This window comes from Pogonomyrmex barbatus, unplaced genomic scaffold (genome assembly GCF_055798465.1).
Source record: "Pogonomyrmex barbatus isolate J1 unplaced genomic scaffold, ASM5579846v1 scaffold3, whole genome shotgun sequence".
Taxonomy (NCBI): Eukaryota; Metazoa; Arthropoda; class Insecta; order Hymenoptera; family Formicidae; genus Pogonomyrmex; species Pogonomyrmex barbatus.
Window position 1 is genome coordinate 6106867 of NW_028297127.1, and position 21841 is coordinate 6128707.

General features: G+C 43.3%; 1 protein-coding gene across 5 annotated transcripts in view; it reads left to right on the top strand.

Moving 5' to 3' along the window:
- LOC105429239 (uncharacterized) overlaps positions 1-21841 on the top strand; it is a 66225-nt gene that overhangs the window by 38531 nt on the left and 5853 nt on the right. For all 5 annotated transcript variants that reach the window (XM_089079920.1, XM_089079919.1, XM_089079923.1 and 2 more), the window contains 4 exons: positions 17928-19434; positions 19799-20570; positions 21027-21200; positions 21578-21748. In XM_089079920.1, coding sequence (XP_088936046.1) covers positions 18434-19434; positions 19799-20570; positions 21027-21200; positions 21578-21748 — 2118 coding nt within the window. In that variant the 5' untranslated portion in view covers positions 17928-18433. The remainder of the gene's footprint in view (positions 1-17927; positions 19435-19798; positions 20571-21026; positions 21201-21577; positions 21749-21841) is intronic.

Genomic DNA, 21841 nt, shown 5'->3' on the forward strand with positions numbered 1-21841 from the left:
AGAAGATTATAATATTCTTGCCTATATATGACAATATTTTTCTTGATTTAAGACTAATTTTTTTGTGAAGAAATCGGTTTAAATTTGGTGTTTTAATATTCAACAGTGCAAGCGTCAGTCTCATCAGAAATTCGCATTTTCTTTCGGTGCTCGGGAAGATCGTTGCCAAGCTTCATTTGTTGAGTGCCTGTCGAATGCCAGGAGCTCGTATCTCTCCCTCACGTTTGACCTTTTCGGGCCTGGTGCGCAATGAGGGAGAAGGATCAGAGCGTCTCTTCGCCCCGACGATCCTCGCCGTCCATCGTGTGCCTGCTAACGGCCTTTATGTAACGCCCTGACATTCTCGGATGACCGAACGACCTCCATAATGCAGAGCACATAATGCGCCCTGTTCTTACGCCGCGGAATCGCTTCTTCAATCGGGATCTACGAGTGCGATATTCCGGAGTGGGTGACAACCACTAGAAGAAACGTCGGATTCGAAGTTACAATCGGGTTAAGGATCGATCGTACAAAATGGAACACCTGAAAGAAAAGGCACGTATCTAAAAAAAAAAGATCATCTCCGTTACTCTCTTCAAGATTGGAAATATCGTCATAAAATGAAGCTTCATAGATCGAGGAGCTTTTTTCCATCCTCATCACGAGACCGTTTCGCTCTGTAATGTAATTTCATCATCTGTATCTCTATTATTTCGCCCGTGTTATTTCGATTGCGCTACGCGGGAAGTTGATTCGCGATTAATCGTAAACGCATTAAAGGATTACCGTGTCGCGACAGGAGAAAGAAAGGGGCTCCCCCCTCCCCCTCCCCTCGCGCTTAGGAACGAGATGTACTTCGGCGACGAGACGTCGTCGAAAGCTCGCGTTAATTAAGGTTTCTTAGCAGACGAGGCGGAGCAGACGACGCGTGTGTAATTGTGCATTCCCCTGTTGGCAGCCTCGTCGCCGAGGCTTTGTCCTGGGAAAATCAGACTGGATCTTAGAAAGGTCCGCCCGCACGCCTGCGGACAATAGCAACGGAGGTCTACCCCAATACAACTCTGCTTACAGTATTTCCGAGACCCGATATCATCTACCTCTTGCCCATTTCTGCCTCGTCTACGCCCTACTCCCTATCTCCCCTCCCTCTTGCTCAATATTTCAGCCGTAAATATATTGGCCGACGGTGAAACCGCGATTAAATAAATTGATAAAATTCTTCAAATGCTTTTAACTTTTCTGCATCTCATAAATCGGAAGAGAATTAACGAAAAAAATTAATAAACAGCTCATGGATATTCATTAATGATCAATTAAGCGCATCCTAGATTTGCCTTCAAATGGGAAAAATTGATTGATTAATGACCGCGTTGTAAATTTATTGACATTGTTTTCGGAAAGGCTTTTCCGGCGAGACGACTTTATCGGGGGATTTTAAGACAATTAAGTATTTTAATAAAATTAATATGTCTAGCGAGAAGATCCGTTGATAATACATTTCTTCGTGTACGTTTATTAATGTACCAGGTTTGATTCTCTTAACTTCTGACGCACGCGAGCAAACATCTGCTATGGAAATAACGGCTGCCGGAGGTTCGCGGGAGATACGGAGAATCGGTATATCAATTTAATGAAAATCAGTTCCTCTGGAGAGGCCGGGGTACTTTTCTCGCAAGTGTGATTGATGAGGCGTACTGCCTGAGCACATTCATCGTGAGAGTGTAGATTAGCGTTACTGTCGACGAAATGTATTTGCGACGGTGTGTCGCGAGAATAACAAATGCAATTTAATGTGGCGCGGAGCTACCGTGACTCTCGGTGGATCGCCGTGTCGCGTACATTGCGCATTATGCGCGAATATTTGCGCTGTATATCTGGAAGAGGAGGGTCTAAATAGGTCATGGATACGCGCGCAGAAAAATATCGCAACGAGCGCCATCGACGTCACACGAATAACATAATAACGATTAAGATATATATAGTAGTAAAAAAGGAATTTTTTTTTTACGCTTTTCAAAGAGTACACTTTGACAACCAGAAATTAGATTGAGATATTTACTGACCATTTATATCTGGCTAATTTCTGACTAGTTATTAACCAGAAAATGCTAGTCGAAATATTACGAGTTACCGTCCTGTAGATTCAACAAAAGAATAAAAACTAGCCAGTTTTTAGTGAGCAATCAGTTTTTCTTATATATTTTTTTTCTACATCTTCTTGAGGTAGAAGAGGTCCATGAAATTATTAATCTCTCGGATTATCTCTTGCGAAATTATCCTTCCTCCGTATAAAAGTCAATTTGATCGTTCGCCAACGCGGAAGAGTCGCCGTAAGTCAACGACAGAAATACGTGGGTAAATCCTCGGTAAATTTGTCTACGATAAGGATCGGGGTAACGGTCGAGAATTGGAATTGTTGATTATCTTTCGCCCTGATAAATCATGACGATGTTATTTCGGAGGAGATTGCATTATTCGCAGATGTGATCTCCAGCGGCGTTTGGTCGTTGTACCCCTTTATCAGGCGGTGATATCGCCCTGCGAAACGTGCGCCACCGTAACAGGAACAGAGGAGGGGGGGGGGGAAGGGAGGGACGACGAGAGAAGCGAGGTAGATTTCTCGGTTAACATAAACTTCTCTTCTCTTACACGTGAAATTAAATCGTCGCGTCACGCAAATGACGTTCTCCGGGCAAATTAGAGCGCGTTACGAAAATTTTTATTTCCCGTGCCAGTCTGCCTTAATAATAACTTTTCGTGATGTAACGCACATGCGGGGCGCGCATTACGACTATATTATTTCCGTGAGTTACGCGCTAATAATATCACGCCCGACTTCTCTCATCCCCTCGCCCCTCGGCGATCTTTATCGTGCATTCTCCTCGTCGACACTTAGGTCATGCTATGTAGAAACGCACCCTCAGGATTGCTCTTATCGGCATCTATTCCGTCGTACGTCGTAGCGACGCCCATTTCCCATCCCCCTGCCTTATCTCGCGCTGGCTCGCGTGAAAACCCTCTTTAACCCTCGGCGTTTATCTCCCTCGCTTTACCGGAGACAATACCCCCTAAAAAGGTAACAAACTTTTTAGTAGCTACAAGAAGGAGACTTCGAATGGCGGAGGAACGAGCGAGCTCTCCCCGTAGTTTTCGTCACTTTATACTCTTGCCGCGTAAAAACACCTCCTGCCTCTATATATAAACTATAACGTACACCTGACTACGAAAATTCTTATTCTTATTCTTAAACCTGCTCCATTTCGTCAAATCGTCGCATATGAACATACTTGTAACGTTACATGTGAATTTGCGGATGGAAGAACAGCGATTGTGGTGCAGATATTTTTTTTGAACCATGAGAAAATAAAGATATATTAAAATTCTACATAAAAAAAATACTTTTGCTGAAGTATCTAAAATTGTATCTAAAAATTTAACCAGATATAAATTTAAATATTTATTTTTTAGGGTCTTTAATTTCTTTCAAAGTTTCAAATTTAATTATTGAAACTCAAGTGATTCTCGATTTTATTTTATAATTTTTAAATTTTAATTTATAATTTCTCTTTTATGAAAAATATTAAAGATTGCACAATAAATATATATTTATTTATTTAAAAATATTTTCATTTTATCTCAAATTTTTAACAAATTATCTTAAAAGTCAGGAAATTTTTATGGAATTTTTTTCCGTTTTTTGAATAAACATCCTGAAAAATTTCGTGCGATACGACAGATCTGAAAATAATTTTGTTGCGATATCAAAATATTTACATAGAACGTTCAAGTTGATTTTAGAATATCATTTTTTCAGTATTGCCGTCATGCTCAAATAATTTTGATGACCCAACAAAATTATTTTCAAATTCTATAACAAATTCTATAACTCAAATTTTTAGACACTTCAAAATCATAAATTCTTATGTAAATCTATACATTACACGAAATTTGAAGTATATATCATCGTCGCCAAACGTTTTATCATGTAAACGTTATCATATAAATATTTTCAATATTTTTCTCATTCGCAGGCAAGCATCTCACTTCTTGAAACAGTCAAAAATAAATACGGGAGAATCATTGTTATCTAAGAGAAATGGTAGCCCGGGGCTTCATTTGTGCGGTGCAGTTCCGTGGAATAAATGAGAGTATCGTTAAAGGGAATACGATAGCGAATAGCGCAACGTCGAAGTAAACCGCAGAAAGGCAGGTCGAATTGGCCATTAATAATCAAAAGAAGTTTTCTAGCGGGGCACCGAGTGAAATCAACGCTCTCGATAGCATCGCGGAACACTCTCGGTCGCGCTCCAACTCTTGACGGCGACCGGCAGTGGTCGTCGTCCTTTCGCGCGCCACCAGCCACGTCGGACGAGTTCATTACGGTTGCAATGCGGCTAACAGGATTTCGCCGGTTGTCGTAACGAGCTCTCCCGAGTCGTAATTCAAAAGTTGATTCGAGTAGCTGCAATTTATTACCCCGCGCGCCTGGCCAAGACTTTTTCCTTTTGGCCGAAAGGGCGCGGGGAAGGGGGGAGGGTGGAGGAGGTGGGCGAGGACGGGGACGGGGAAACTCGTCGTCCCGATAAGGTCGCGGAAAATTGCATTAAACATCATGGGCACGTGCGAAAAGCGCGAAGAAAGGAGTCTCCTCCGGGTGTCGTCGATATCGGAACCCCTCGTCGCGAATTGATGTGCAACCCTCCGGTTGTTAATGCAGTCCGGGTTAATGCACCTCGCGAGCGAAATCGCCGACGACCTCTCAAATCACGGAATTACGGGCGAAATCTTAATGACTCTGTCCGAACTAAGGGCCGCGCTTTTCGAGCCAAATTGTCCTTCGATAAAGAAATTCGACGAATAGAACGCCCTTTAGAGGGACGTTCTGTCAGAAGGGCGTCCTCGAGTTCTCGTCCCTATTACACGGCATAATTATTGTTTCATAAATGAAATTTCTAACACGGATTGTAGAGATTGTTCAACGTAATTCTGAAAAGGTCTGAATTTTTCATCCTGGAATATATGCATTTGAAATGCATAAGTTTCCGATAGATCACACAACGGTGAATATGCATTATTCATCGACGCAACGCGAAAATTCGTAAAATTCCTGCGATCAGGCGCGATTAAAATGGAACAAGAGAGAGTACGAATCCTTTCAATTCCTTTTTACGTGTCGAAATAAATAAAACACTTGAGTTTGGAAAAGATTGGAGAAAAGGTTGGAGAATCTATCCGTGTTATAGATTCATGAAAAATTTCAGGAGAATACATGAGCGTTATCGCCAAGATAAGATTGCGTTATTCGTCTGCGCGGGGAATAATAGGCAGAATAAAAAAAGAGAGAGGAAGAGTCGCATGTCGGGAGGGCTTTCGATCGATAACGGATTACGAATTGCCATTCGGCGGGATCGGAAGTTACGATCGTACCGGCAATCCTTTTCCCAACTTAGCAATCCGCTTAACTTCGACTGCAGATTCGGCTGCAAAACTTATCGGATCGAATCGGCGCAGGCCGCGCGCGCGCGCCCGTAGATACGAGATCGCGTCCATATATAATCTGTACGAATTGTAACACACGGCCGCGATCCTCGTTTCCGATACCCGAGGCGTGGATGCGTATCCGCTAAATGCAGATTTCATGACTTCGCGCATCCGTGAATTCGCCTTTCTCTCGATTTACGTTATCGATATATCGGCAAAACAAAACGTTCTCGTCGTCGCATAAAATCGCGACGGGAAACATTCAACTCTTCACCACATCGACAAGATATATATATATATATATATATATATATATGCATATATATTTTTTTCATATCTGTAACATCGAAAATCAAATTCGAGTTGTGTGTGCACACGCGCGCGCACCTTGGTTTCGCGTTCCGTCACAAATTTATCTGCGAGAGTTTCTGTGCCGCACGCATCGTTAGAATTTCATTAGGAACATGTGTACGCGCGGTCGCTCTCCTCGCTGCCCCGATTACATCCTTCATTTCCGGTCCTGGCCGCGTTTCCTGCGCCCGCGGCGGCAGATAGCGTGTGCGCACCGTTCCACATATATTTCCGGCATTCGTTCCCCGGCTTTCCGCCCGGAATACCCGAGAATCATGCGTTCCTATTTTCGTGTGTATGTATGTGTGCATACGTGTATGTATGTAAGCGAGCTCAGCGAACTTTGGCCAATACGTTACGCGCGAGAAATGACATCTCGCGTTCGAAAACTTGCGCGAGGGAGATCGCAGGGGTCTGCTGCACGCTCGCGACAGTCTTGGCATGACTTATGAACGACGCATAAAACGACGTACTGATAAATAAATTACTTTGAATGAGAAAAGGGAAGAGATCATCGTTCTCTCTCTCTCTCTCTCTCTCTCTCTCTCTCTCTCTCTCTCTCTCGCGGTCATTGTTCTCTCCCATGCAGCGTCGTGCTCCTCGTCGCTAACGCGAATACGAGCGGCTATTACCGAAACTCCAAACTTTTCTCCAACCTTTCTTTTTTCATTTTCGTGACGAAACAACAACAACGCCGTTGTTGAACAATCGCGAATTTTAGAATTTCAGATCGAGCGGGAATTATGCGTATAAGCGCGTAAGGGCGGGATGATTCATGGCGCCTCCGGTCGCCTCTGGTAGCGCGCGAGTTGCTTAACTTGAATTTACGGCAAAGAGGGCTCTCGGGCAAATCGAACAACACAAACAAAATAGCGGGAGGTGCCGTAACGCGATAACTCGATTCGCGAAAAGTTTCCGCGAAACTCTCCCGTCGGAGAGAGAGAGAGAGAGAGAGAGAGAGAGAGAGAGAGAGAGAGAGAGGTGCGCGCCTCGCGCGGAATATCCGAGTCCGCTCTCGATGTTCGCCTCGGCGGGAGCACAACGGGAGAGGACACAATCGGAACGGCTTTTCGAGAAGCTATTTTTACCGCATCCTCTCTCCGCATCCTCTCTCCTAAACTCCGCTCTCGCGCGGGCGGCATGTGTTATCTCTCCCGCGTGTCGGACACGTTTCGGAGCTCCATCCGCGCCCCGGCACGTTCGCTCCAAGTGTTCGCGACCGAGCGACGAATCTTCGAGGAGATGACGAGGGGAGAGGTGGGGAAGGGGGAAGAGGGACCACGGAGGCGAAGTGAGCTTGTCGTACTCGGAGCTCTCGACAAGAGCCGTTGTGCAAGACGAAGATAGACGCGCCGCGCATCCGGATGGCTCGAGTAATCAAAGAGAAGAAAGAAAGTTCGTCAAAGGCAACGCGACTACTCCTTGTCCGGATCGATCCATTCGATTTTATTTTTCCCTCCAAATGTGGGAGAAGAAAAGGGAGTGAACATGACGATTCGTTAATATTTTTAAGATAATAATAAATAATGAATCGAAGCCAAACTTATTAGATGTTTTTAACGATAATATGATCTATTAATTTAATTTTAATCTGTCAGTGATAATAGATGGGTAATGTGATAAGAAATATATTTTGAGTACATCATATAATTTTGTGATATTCCTTCATAAGGAAGTACAATTATAGTAAATGTATTTTCATTTTCTTTATAGAACTATCGTATAATACATTTAAAAATACATATAATAATGTATTATTAGTTTCCATTTTTCATATTGCAATATTTTTTAAATGGAGCAACATTTTTTAAATATGGGCCGTGGAATAAGATAAGGAATGTCAAAAATTGCGTAATCATAAATAATTATTTTCAAGTTCAAGTACTATTTAAGTATTATTTATTTATATTTTATTCTGTTCAGACATTATAATAACGGAACAATGTCAAAAAAATTTTCGTAAGAATTAATTTTTATCTCTTTTTTATTTTTATTAATTTATAAAAAATTAATTTTAATTTTCTTCATTTTACTTACATACGATGAAATTAACACGTCCTCAAAAAATTTAAATTATTCAAAATTTTAATTTATTTGTGAAATTTTCAGCAAATATTTCTGCAGATGATAAGCAAAGCTTTAGTTAATCGAAAAAAATTGGTCATTATTTTTACATGACCACGAAAATCAGAACGAATCAATAAACCTTAAGATCATTGTCTTATTCCTCTTTCCCTTAATTTTGCAATATTAATATTTCTAGATCTCAAGTTGTAGATTCTTCTCTTTAAATAGAAATATATTTCTCTTCTATTTGTACTATAAAGGAGAAACGTATTTAATTTACAAAATTACAAAGGCTTGTTGAAACGCATGAAATACGAACGGGAAACGCGAGCTGAGCAATCAGATTCCGAAAAACGGAAATCCGAAGAAAGGAATTTTGGTGCGCGTTTTGTTACCGCGAGCACGAGCGCGGTTTTGAGGTATTTATTTGTTGCTCTTTGCGGAGAAATTCTCAAAAGGATTACGTTTACGTTTAAACATGGGATTTGCACGGGAATAATAGAGGTCGCTATGCCCGCGAGACTTCTCGAATAATTTAATTTGCGCTTCCTGCAGCAGAGAGGAACTTTTCCGGCATATGGCAACTGCTAGAATCGCTTCGGCCGTTTTACGTTGCGCTTTTAATCTTCCTGCAGACGCCGAGGTAAATAGACGCTATTGCGTGTTCTATCGGCTCACTTCGTTCCCACTGACATTATGTTAATTAGGTTAAAAGCCTTCGAGGAAAAGAGAGAGAAAGAGAAGGAGAAAAAAGAGAATAAGAGCGTGCATGATTGTAATTCCCCCCTCCCCCCCCCCCCTCTTCCGTTTAATCGGGCCGACTAAGAGCGACAATATGATGAGCTTGAATATTCATACGGAAGTCATTGTCCTATTTTCAATGTATCGCTTCGCAAATTTTATAGAATACATTTTTTGACGCCATCAGGACGCATCGCCGACAAGCGACGTCTTGTCCGAACGGTGTCGATATAAAAAAAAAGGCAGAGAAACAGAGTTTTAACAAATCCGAAAGAGGATTAAAAACACTCACGTTCTAATTAAAGTCGCGGAGCTTTACGCGCAATTCTAATTAGGTAGAACAGGATTCTCTGCTGTTCCGAGAGAGAGAGAGAGAGAGAGAGAGAGAGAGAGAGAGAGAGAGAGAGACGCTTTGAGTAAATACCGCGCGTTCCCGCTTAATGCGATTCGCGCTTTTTCATCGCTCGCTTCGGGCTCGGCGGATTCATTAAGACCGGGCTCGCGGCGAACTTTCGACGAAGAAATTTTGGCTTCTCCGTAGGATTCTCCTCGTCATTATCCGCGTGGCGGTGCAACATCCTTCTCTCGCGCTTTAAGCCGTGTTTCGTGCTGCACCTCTCACGCATTATCGCAGAGTTTTATACAACAATCTTGTCTCTCGTGTGTAGCAATACGCGTGCGTGCGATTTGACAGTTTTGATGAGATCGGAGAGGGAGGAGGGGAGGAGGATTCGCAGAACGCGAATGGAGGGATATTTTAATTCAATTCTCCCGGCGATAGGCGCGACGCGATGAAAAGCGCGCGAGTTTATCGCGGTCAATTAAATGCATCATGCGCGCGATACCGAGCTGCATTTGCAACGTCACGAGTCACGAACATTACGAAGTATACAAGTATTATCCCGAGGCATGCACGCACCTCAGATTCGCGTATAATCGAGAGGTGTGCGACGAGGGGCTTGTCTTGAATTCAAGCGGAGATATTGAGCCGCTCGTCCAGGAACATCGGAAACTTCGCGAGCTGCGGCTAAGCTGCATCTATAAACTCGCATTTGTCCGCGATAATAATTGAATTGATATATGAAATATTATAATATATTATGTTAATATAATATATTATCAATGTAATAAGCTGAAATGAGTTTCAAACGATAGGATAATAGATGGTATCGCTCGGCGAGATAGAATCTTGGATGTCTATCGTGAATTACGTGCCGTTAGTATTAACAGAGATTTCCAACAGTATTCAAAACATATTCCTAAATTGATAATCAAATCTAAAAATCGATCGCATCCCTTATACGAAAAATAATATAAAAATGATCATAGATACAAATTTAATTTTAAAAAATGAAGACATCTAAAATCCTATTCTACCGAACAACATGTCATCTATTATCCTATAATATTTTATATTATGTAATAAAATATTATAATAAAGATATAAACAAGAAAATAACGCGAAGAGTTGAAATTATTGATAAGACAGAATTGATAAGATAGAATAAGATAGCCGCGTACATTTTCGTTGGACCCGGCACAACGATTGCGGATTTTCGGAAATTCCGGAACAAATTCGAGGGAAAGAGGGCACGGAAAGGGAGCGATAAGTGATCTGTTAATTTCGTATAACTTAGCTGCGCCCCCGAACCTCGTGGCCATACGTAGGTATACGCGAAAGCGACTATTGAATGCCACCGGAAACCGGTTTAAGCGCCCCGGCACGTCGGGGACGCGCGGTGTGCGCGTTGCAAAATTTATGCACGCGACGCGTGTGTCGACAAAGGCAGTCGGAATTAATTGCCATGATTAGACGACGCGTGTACAGAGAGCGGATTGCAATCGGAACGGAAACTGGGAAATGACACAATAGCCCGTGAGACACGGGCGGAGTCCTCTAATCCTCTAGTCCTCTTTCGGAAGCGACTCGTAGACGTATGTACGTACGTACGAAAGAGCTTTCACGAGACAACAAACACGAGAGTTAAAATGGAAATTATATGACACACTCGTATATATATGACACTGTTGTATTGTTATTCGTTTCAGAAGCTGTCTGCATACGCGGGATGAGACGAAACGACTTCCCGATTGTGGAGAATAATTTTTGCCAATGAGATCTTTATGCGTTTGATATATCCGCGATATGAAACGAAATATTACCGCCGCTGTTATTAATGTAGAAGATAATTGCACATGCGTAATAAAAAAGAGCGACAGCGCGAAGAATTGAAGTTACTTTTAATCGTATTAAATATTTAACATCCTCGATATAAGAGAGTCCTTTATATATTAAAATCCGTTTCGCGATAATGCGCCATAATGCGCGGTAATACCGTGTCTTTGACGACTTCATTTGGCTATTTATATGCTTGAATGTAAAGGCGATTCGTCGTTTCGCGTTCACCGTAAGCCGGCGCATAAAACTCGTGCTCGGCTCGGGTATACGTGTCCCTGCTAAATAAGGAGCGAACCGACGCTTTCGTTTCGTTTAGTTCGGTAACATTTATGTGTCCCGCGCATGCGAGAGATAAAGCAAAAATTCACGCTCCTCGAGGAGCTCCGTAATCCTGGTGAGAGAGAGAGACACCTTTTGTACGTGCGGACTCGGACAAGTGTGCCCTTAAGTCTTTTGTAAAATTGTAAAATTCATCATTCATCATTCAGAGATTCATTATTCATCGTTCAGAAATTCATCATTCGTCATTCATTATTCATCATTCAGAAATTCTTTTTCAAGATGTCTATCTGGAAAACTTGATATTCTGAGGGAGTTTATTTATGCCTTGAAAAATCAGAGAATTTTATTGAAAATCAGAATTTTTTTTTTGAAGTTGCTTTTTTTATAATATTTTTTCTTTCTATTACGAGTTTATTAACTAAATTGTTAATGATAATGAATCCATCCACTTAAATATCTAAGCATACTGCTTTTACAGCTAGTCTAATATTTAGTTGATGGCGATTTTGTATTAGGTGCAATTTTATTTAATAAAGACGGATATTTATTTTAATAGTTTTATAAAAATTGAATTTTGTATGATATGCATATATGGTTGTATGGTTATGCATATTATATAATTTTTTGTTTGTAGCTTTTGAAAATAAAGTTTGAAAATTATATACAATATAAAATATTTAAAATTTTTATAATTTTTTTTCCAAATTCTTCAAATTTGATTATTGAAACATAAGTGAGTCTAATTTTATTTTATGATTTATAAACTTTTACGAATGAAATATATTAAGGACATTACACAATAAATATATGATTATTAATAAGATACATTTTTAAAAATCAGGGAAGTCTCAGAGAATTATTTTAGGTTTGAGTAAACACCTAATTCGAAAAACCTAGATGTCCGGAGAAACAAGAGAAATGCCTAACAAAGGCATTTCTAGAAAAGATATTTTAGATATTTGAACGGCTTTTTTAGGTGTTCTCTTGTTTTTGCTCAAATATCTCAAATTTTTTTTCATTCATTATGTTTTTCATTCATTCATTCAATATCTTTTCTGATAGATATGCCTTTATTAGACGTCCTCTTGTCTTTATTCAAAATCTCTTGTGTGTTTCCGGAAATGACATATGATGCTGACACGATAAGATGCGGCATAGAACCGCGTCTGCGGCTCCTCCCGGCGTCCGTCGCGTTTCCGCACTAATTGGAATGCAATTGCGATGGAATCGGTTCGGCGGACACGTACTCTGATGTGAACGGATTAAACGACGGTCAGCTATTTTGCGGACAAGTTCGCGCGCGGCTTACGCCATCGGAAAGTTAATCCCCGCTGACCCCCGGAGAGAGAATCGGCCCCATTTACGAACTCGATTTCGGATTATGTCCTCGGGAGGAGGAGCAATTCCCCCGGTGACGCAACCGGAGATCCGTACTTTGTCAAGTCCACCTACGTGCATTAAGTTGAGAACGCGTTAATCTCCGCCGCCGAAGGAGAAATCTCGAGGTGTAGCGGAAAAATCAAACATTAGATTATTATGATTATTATTTTTTTATTTTCCCGAGAGAATTGTAAAACATCTTTTATTTCACGAGAGTTCTCGTAGCAGGTGCACGTACAAAAGACTTTATTACTCGGAGCGCTCTTCGAGAAGATGTTTCGAAAGTTTTCGCCGTATATATCGTTGACATTTGCAAGGGATATTTATTAAAAGTTAGCCGAATTACAAACTCAGCTGCGACTCGAAAACAAACGCATCGCATTAATCTTGGCGCGCGACAGTGTTTTTAACCTTTGTCCGCGGGATTCTCTCGCTAGAATATGAAACGCATTCGTACAAAGGAGACGACTCGCCCATTTCATGACGCGAAATACAAGACTGTAGACGGAGAGCCGTCTCTCTCTCTCTTTATCTCTTCACACAGGAAGAAGTTCTTCCTGTGTCTTTAAACGAGACTTCTGGCATGCATGGCTGCGTAGATGTTAGACCAGCACGCGTGCAATCCGATGCATAATGCATTCGAGTGCAACGGAGCAACATCGTGTGACCAAATTAAAAGAGAGGGATGAATCAGAGATATCTCGAGAGTTGATTTTTTTTTACATCAAGGTGGCCTCCTCGTTTTTTTTTCTGCACAAATTCGCCAAACTTTCAAACTCCTGACTTATATTGTACCTCTTAATATTAATATTTTTTAAATTATTTTAAAATTAATTAGTTTAAATTCTTGTTATTTCATTTTTGCAGGATTTTTCAATGTATCAAAGTCGATCTCATTTAAAAGTTTATCTGATTTATTTAAAATCTTCATTTAAGCAGAATCTTGATTTGGTGTTAAAATTAATGAGATGTAAAATAGAAAAATCAAAAGCGGAAGATAAAATATACGATTTTAGAATATTAAACTTGAATTTGTATTTTTCCATAAACATTCTCTGGACTATTTCGATACTTTTTATTTACTCGATTTTTAAAAAGTATCGTAGCGGATATTCCTTCCTTATAGCGGATGTTATATATAAACGCTTTTAATACGACGGATAATTATTCAACGAGTACCATTTGACTAATCTACCGGCATTCTAGTCGCAGCCTCCTCCAAATTAACTTTAAATCCAGCTTAGCGCAAGCCTTCTTTGAATATATTTTTCCTCTCTGCAATTCCGTGCTGTTCTCCATCCTCGTCCGATGCGATCCGGTCTAGACGAACTTTTGTGTAATATCGGAACAGTCGCCCTCTTGTACATTCAGACAAACGACGAGATCATTCCTCCTTGAAAAAAATCACACGCTTTTATCTCCGTTTCTACCGCGATGAGAAACGAGGGGGACACGTCTCGCAGCCGCTCGCTGTCTAGCCGGCGGTCAAAATTGCTCCTACTATTTTCCGACGTAAGCCGTCGTAACTTTCGCCAAGAAATTCGCCGGGTTTTCTCTCTCCCCGCGAAAGCGAAATAATGATCGATGATAGAAATAAACGTATCTTCCCCGAATGCGATGACGAGAATACAATGAACTTGAACTTTGTACATCTTTTTTATAACAACAAATCACAACGATGCTGTCGAGAAACGAGAAGCAATACGAGAAAATAATGTTCTCATCGTCGTGTTGTACGTAAAAAAAGGAAATCTTAACTGTGTAACGTAAATTAAGAAAAACAGCAAAATGAGCTGTCGCGTTTATCGTCGCTCGCGCGAGAGAATCTTTTTTTTTTCCTGAGTTCCCGCTTGTCTCCATTTCTCGCGAAATGACTCGTGCTATATCGTTTATCGATGATCGGCGTGTTTCTTTTTTGCATGTAAATGGACCCAGCGCCTATATTCGTTGATTGAATCCAGTTCCGTGGCCTCCGCCGAGGATAAATTTCGCATTCGCCGAGGTCGGCACGCGGGTATTCACGGGGCGGGGAACGGAAATCGATCGGTTAGGGGTGCAAGACAGACAGGGAGAAAGCATAACGTGAGAAAGGAAACATCGGGCGCAGTCCCCTTTTCTCCGCCCTCTTTGTCCGCGTATAACCATGACGGTTCCAACCCCTTCTTGTCTATCGTACATGCGGGGAGACAGGGTCGAATAAAATTATTCAAATCGTCTTGTGCTTCAATTCTTCTGAAACGAACGAAATATGTAATGGGTGTTCCCACCGAAAAAAGAAAGTAGGCAGTTCTTTTCGTTTCACGTTATTAATATAGACTAGTTCCAAAAACAGTCTAGAATTTTTTTTATCGCGATAATAAACAGACGGTAGAAGAAAGGGGTGAAGATGCCGATCTTGAATGTTTGTCGATTTTTTCTGATTTTTGTGACGAAAAATAATCAGTTTTTTTTTTTTAATTAGCTAAAGCCTTGCCTATCATTTATATTATTTATTGTCATGAGCAAATTAAATTACATTGCAATAGATTATCTAGTATCAAAACCTCTAATAAGTTTGGCATCCACTCGTTATTAGCTTAAAAAAATTAGCAAATTATCGCTGCTTATCCCCTCTTTCCTACAATTGTATGAAGACACATTACATGAAGTAATTATTCTGAAAGAATATTAAGGTATGCCTCTTAAATATTTCCGGGCGTAATCCATAATTTGCCATCAACGTCGCGATTAAAATATTATTAATTATCGCTATTAAACAGCACCCGTAGAAAATGAATGGTTTCAATTTCGATACGTTACGCGCTTCCGCCTCGAGGAGTTAATTGGCCGCGTGTGGTGGGGCCTTCCTTCGTGTGAAACAGGTTCTCGCCTCGTCTCGTTTCTCGTTCTTGGTTCGCGTATCATTCGGCCGTAATGATCGCCGGAGAACCGAGAGAAAGAGAGGGGGAGAGGGGAAAGGCGACACAACCGAACGGGTTGTCAACGCCGGTTCTGGTTGCATCGGGGCGACAATGCGACACGCCGCGCGCACGTTGACGGTGTCGTCTTTATGGCGTTGTGTGCCTCCACAACGAATAATAAACGGGTCGGTGGCCATTGTCGGGAATATAGGTCGAGCGTTCTGACATTTACCGAGGCGTTTACGAAACGTCAGTTTCTTAAGTGTGTGCGGCCGTGCATTTACCTTGCCGCGGGTAATTTTCAAGTCCTCCGGACTGCCTGCGCAAGTCTTGCGGAAAACGCCGTCGCGAGTGAATGGGCCGCGAGCGCGACACAGTTATTAACTTCGCGTCCTGACAACCGCAACCGACAACTCATCATCTCACGGTGAAATAAATCGAGACACACCCTGATAGGGAATCCCTCGAACCGCCGGAGCCGCCTTTCCGGTATCGCGAAAGACGCGCGATAATTTTTCTTTTTTTTTTCTCTCTTTTTTTCTTTACAAAACGCGAACCGGGCACCTGATGTTGCTCTCTTTCTCTCTCTCTCTCTCTCTCTCTCTCTCTCTCTCTCGCTCTCTCTTTCTCTCTCTCTCTCTCCTCTCGAAGTTGCGAACGATCTTGATGGAACTTGGCTCGACGAGGGAAGTCGGTTTCAGGTGGACGCCGGGCGAGCACAGATCAGGCGAGCCGTTTATCTCCGTTAATTTCAAGCGGATTCTACTTTCGACGGAATTTTAATTTGAGTCTCATCGGGATTACGGGGGGGAGGGGGCATAAGCAGTTGTCTAATTAAGAAAATAAAGAGAAATATCGAGCTGTCCGATTGCCGCTCTCGGCCGGCGGATAAATGTAGAATTTATCGCGCCCACAGTTCCGGGCACGAGTTAGATTTGCGGTCCTTCGCCCCCCCCCCGCGCCCTCGCGGGGTCGACGTGCCGAGCGATCTTTCGTTACGTCCACATATACGCACACATACACACATACGTACATACGTGCACGTGCCAGTATCAGTCGACGTGACAGTTGGATTTGTGGCTTTCGGCGAGATCGTTTCCGCGTTTTCTCGCGCAACGCATTTTCCCGCAAGAGAGAAGGAGAAGGAAGGAGATATCGGCGACAGCGGCGGCAATTCGGAGGCGGTCGCGTGGCAATTTCGTCGCGCGTAACGCAATTACACGCTAACGGGCATATAATCGGATCCCGGGCATATAATCGAATCGATTCGCGATACGTCGCGAGAATATATTTATAATTTGTCGGAGCGAGGGAAAGAGAGAGAGAGAGAGAGAGAGAGAGAGAGAGAGAGAGAGAGAGAGAGAGAGAGAGAGGGTGCGGAGATTTTATAAAACGCACGCCTGGGAATGGAAGCGAACTGCGCCGAAGCGAGTGCGTCGTCGATTTATTAGTGAGAATTTCGCGAGTCCACGACTTGTAAAAATCTCCGGGGGATTCACGTCCGTCGAGAGTGTGCGTTCATCGTGAAAATTGCGAGAGAAACCCGCGCGCTCCGCGCTCATCGCGATACGGTTGTTTATCCCTCAGCGCGATAATAAACGCATCCGCCGGAACGCGGTCGAGGTGGGCGAGGTCGTCGAACCTTTCCGCCGTGTTAAAATTATTAATTATCGCATTAATGGACAGCGCGCGCTAATCCGTCTTGCTAAACGGAAGACCGTCTTAAGTTAATATCGTTTTACCTCGGGGCGAGATTGTGCGAAGTTGGCCGAGGGAACGATTAAAGTCTCGGAAGGAGGACCATCTAACCGTCCTCCCGACTACCTCCAGAAGAGACAGCCAAAGATTAACACTGAACGAATCAATTAGACGGTTAGTCGGGCCGGCTAATTGCGATGGGGAATCGAGGAGAGAAGCCTTCTTCTGGAATGCGGAGAACGCGTTATAGGAGACGATACATTCAAATTACTCGTGTGAATGCAAAATACGTGTTTATACGGGAACGAGAGTTCCCTGAATTTACTTTATGGACTCGCATCACCAACGTATCCATCCAAATGCAAACGTGCAAACGTGCGTTTCGCCGCCCAGCTGCGCGATTTGTGTCCGAATAAGTCGGACCAGAGCACCCTCCTCTCCCTTGCTCCCTTTATCATTGTATAAACTTAGATTTTCCCCATTTCGTTCTATTTAAAGGTAATTTTATCGTATGCAGTCCGTCTATCGAAGTTATCTCTACACTTTATAGGCATTTATGTGGATAGATAAATATTTATAAGATAAATATTTATAAGATAAATATTTATTTTGACATGGATTTTGACATAGATTTCAGAACGAAATTATTTCCAACGGCATTGTAAATCGAGATCGTAATCGCGTAACAAGATATATACAGTGTGGCTTTTTTAAACTATATCAATTTTGTTAAACATTATATTTATTATTCCAGACCACCAGAGTCTATCTAATTGATACAAATATCTGCTCCGATATTGTAATCTGTTTGGATAACGAAATTGTAAAGGCGGAGAAAGGAAAAAGAAAGTTTGTTTTCATTCCAGATAGCATGTCAGGAGGACGCGAGGCGCTTTGTTCGGCGGTTACAAGGCGATGAGAAGCCTGGATGGAGTCAGAGGAAGCCTCAGAGCCCCCTGGGGCTCCCATCAATGTTCCGTTGACAGAGCAATGCAGCCGGGTCAATCTTGTCGCTGCACTTAAGTCGATCTGAACCGCCGTACACCTCCATTTACACCAGATCAGCATTTAATCGCGGTACTCCGGAGACAGAGAGAGAGAGAGAGAGAGAGAGAGAGAGAGAGAGAGAGAGAGAACAGCTTATCCGATCAGATATCCAATCGGATACGTTCAGGCGAGCTGAAACGGATTGAAACCGATAGGATATAGTGAAACCCATGCCAAAGATCTACTTACGCCAATCGATTTACATTAGGAAACCTCGATAAACTCGATCGCACGATTCCACGAAGATTCCGGAGAAGGGATTAATCTCAGATCGTAACGGGAGAGGACTCCGGAGAGAGGAAAGATAATCCGGAGACGCATCGAGATGGCGGCGCCGGTGATCGAGAAGAAGCGTTTCTTCTGCCGGGAATGGGCCTTCATGAAGCTGTCGTACTGCCTGGAGCAGCGGCCGCAGTCGAAGACGTGCGGCGCGCTGATCGTGGGCGGGCCGGGAAGCGGAAAGACGGCGCTCTGCGCCGAGCTGGCGTGGCCGTCGAACGGCGCCTCGGCGAGACATCAGCGGTCCCTGAATCGCCGTCTGTTGGCCCGACACTTCTGTCAGGCCAGGAGCGAGGCCTCTCTGTCGCCCGCGCAGTTCGTGCGATCCCTGGTCGCCCAGCTGCTCCAAGCGAGCTCGGACGGCGTCCATTATCGGCCCGCCGTCGCGACCTCGCCGGCGACGGCCGTGACCGCGACCGCGACCACCACAACGATGCTCACGGTGACAACGACAACGGCGACAACGACGACAACGGCGGCGGTGGTGGCGATGCCTACAACGACGGCTACGACGACGACGACGACGATGACGACGACGACGACGACGACGACGACGACAACGACGGTCGCGCCGCCTCTCACGTCCAGGGAGGCCGTCGCGGAGGCCTACGCCGAGAAGCTGCGAACCGATCCAGAGATTCAGGCCGCACTACAGCCAGACGTCCTGGACCGGGACCCCGACGACGCCTTGAAGAAAGCCCTGCTGTTCCCGCTGCTGGAAGTGGAGCCGCCGAAGAACTGTCTCTTCCTGCTGGTGGACTCCATCGACGAGGGCCAGACGCTGAATCCGCCGCAGACAGGCACCAGGGACTCGCGGAGAGAGAACGACAATGTTAGTCGTACAATAGCTGAATTACTGGCTAATCACCACCATCTGTTCCCACAGTGGCTCTTGTTAGTCTGCACCGCTCGACGGCAGAGCAAGACCATCTCGCGCATGTTCACCGGCTTTCGCAAGATCTCGCTGGACGACTTGAGAAAGTCCCAGGTCGTCACGGATGTTCAGCAGTACATTCTCGCACGGCTGGATCAGGAGGACGCGCTCAGGTAATGACAGGATTCTCGCGAATTGTCGCATATCCAAAAGTACTTAGCTCTCCGTAAAATTAATTTACATTATTTACTCAAACAAATTTCTCTCTTGAAGCGATAAAATTAATACATTCAAATTAATTTTTTGTCGAAATTTTTTTTGTGAAAGGAATAACAGACAAAAAGACTTAAATCTTCCGTCGAGAGAATGCATTATGGCAAATAAACTCAGTAAACTCAGATGCACGTTGAACGTCACGCAAAAGTTTGCGTTAGTTTATTAACAGCGGGGACTTACTCAAATTTACGTTTCGCTCGACGTGGCTGTCACTCGTGAGTAATCGTTTCGCTAATACTTCTATATAAATTATTTTCACAGGCAGCACATCTCGCGCGACACCGCCGAGATGCTGAACCAGCTGCACATAAAGAGCAACGGCTGCTTTCTGTACCTGGAGAAAGTTCTCGACGGCGTGGCGGAGAACTTTATTGTTCTGCGCGAGGTGCGGGAGATCCCGGGGACGCTGAACGGCCTATATCTCTGGCTCTGCCAGCGACTCTTCAGCAGGAAGCAATTCAGCAAGGTGCAGCCGCTACTCAACGTCATACTCGCCGCCAAATTGCCCATCACTCAGGAGGTCCTGTACGAGAGCGTAAAGACGGCCTGCGTCGGCATCACCGTGGAGGACTTCAATCGCCGGCTCCATTTGCTACGCCGGGTGATATCGGTCTCGCGTGCCGGCGCACTGATGCTCTTCCACCACAGCTTCGCCGAGTGGCTGCTGGACGTGAAGCACTGCACTCAGAAGTATCTCTGCTCGGCCACCGAGGGCCACGCCATGCTGGCGGCCTACTACACCCTACGCGGCCCCGAGCTCAATCCCGACGAGATCTGCGTGCTGGCGCAACACCTGCAACGCGTGATAACGAGCACTTCGATTAGCACCACGCTGGATATCCACACTCTTCAAGTTCTCTGGATGATTGGTAGTAACGCGCCGGTCGAAGGCTGTTATCTAGATAGTTCTGAATGCATTCTTTGGCCCAGACAGGACGTTAAGCTTCTGAGACTGCTGATTGACGCCGGCGCTAAATCCTCTGAGAAAACGGTCGATGATGACGCTAGCAAAGATGCTATTTCTTCTAGTCAGGTAGCGTTTTCTCTATTTACAGAATTCTAACATGCATAAGGGAGAAGAATACATATTTGCTGACTGATGAGCTAAATGTGCATTCCATTCGATTTCTAATACATAAAATTCTCTTCGGAGGAATTTTGATAAATATAGTACTCGTATATCTAATCTAATTTCTATGGAGATATAGCGTTTTACACAGGAAATTATGACTAAAACAATAATGATAATAACAATATCTAATTTGTTTTCCGGAAGTAGTTTCTTTTGTGATAAGAGAGAAAAGGATATGATTCATTTAGAAAAGTTATGAATGTTGTTAGATTAAATGATTCGTAATATGTTCAACAATGTTATACTATAGTCTATTGCAACAGAAATCTTGTAATTGAATTTTCCTGTAATTGAAAGCTTGCAGTTGAAAATTGCAGTAGAAAAATTAAATTTCATTTCGTGTTTTTCTCTGTAAAGGTTTCGCAAGATGTAAGCCCCATTGAAGAATCTCCGAATGAACCGTTAACAGAGCTTCTCGGTGAAAGCGGAGATATCAATCAAACGGACTCTTATGGACGAACGGTGTTACACACTTTAGCCGCCGATGGCAATGCATCTCTGTTGGAATTGGCGCTTGCAGCCTGTCCCCAGGTATGCAAACTATTTTCAAACCGATAGAATTTTTTTCATCAATTAAAAGAGCTACGATTATCGTTTTATAAATTACGATCCGTATAATTAAACATATTAAAGTCATCCTTGATTACAAATCTAGTTTTCATTTATCTGTATTTTTTATTTTTTAACACGGTATGATTTTTTTAACTAAATACAGACTTGTTCGTTTTAAAATATTGAATATTAAATCTCCGTCTCTCTTGTTCTCCCTCTTTGCCTCTCTCCCTCTCGCTTCCTCCCTCCCTCCTCCCATCCCTTTCTCCCTTTCCTTCTCTATTTCCCTCTCAATTCATATTCCCTTTTTTCATGCGATACCAGAGTTAGCCTGACGAATTTTTGAATTTATGTAGGCAAAATTGGAAGCGGTCGACCGAAATGGACAAACGCCACTGAACTTGGCCGCCAGGCACGGTTACGCGGATGTAGTGCGTGTTCTTCTAGCTGCTGGCGCGAGAGCGGATCATGCGGACTGTGATGGCTGGACCGCTCTGAGGGCTGCTGCCTGGGGAGGACATACACAGGTACAATCAGATCAAATGATGAAGGAAATACGCAGGTCTCGTTAACTCTGCGTTGTATATACGTAAGAGATAATTTCATTGAGCGAGACCAAT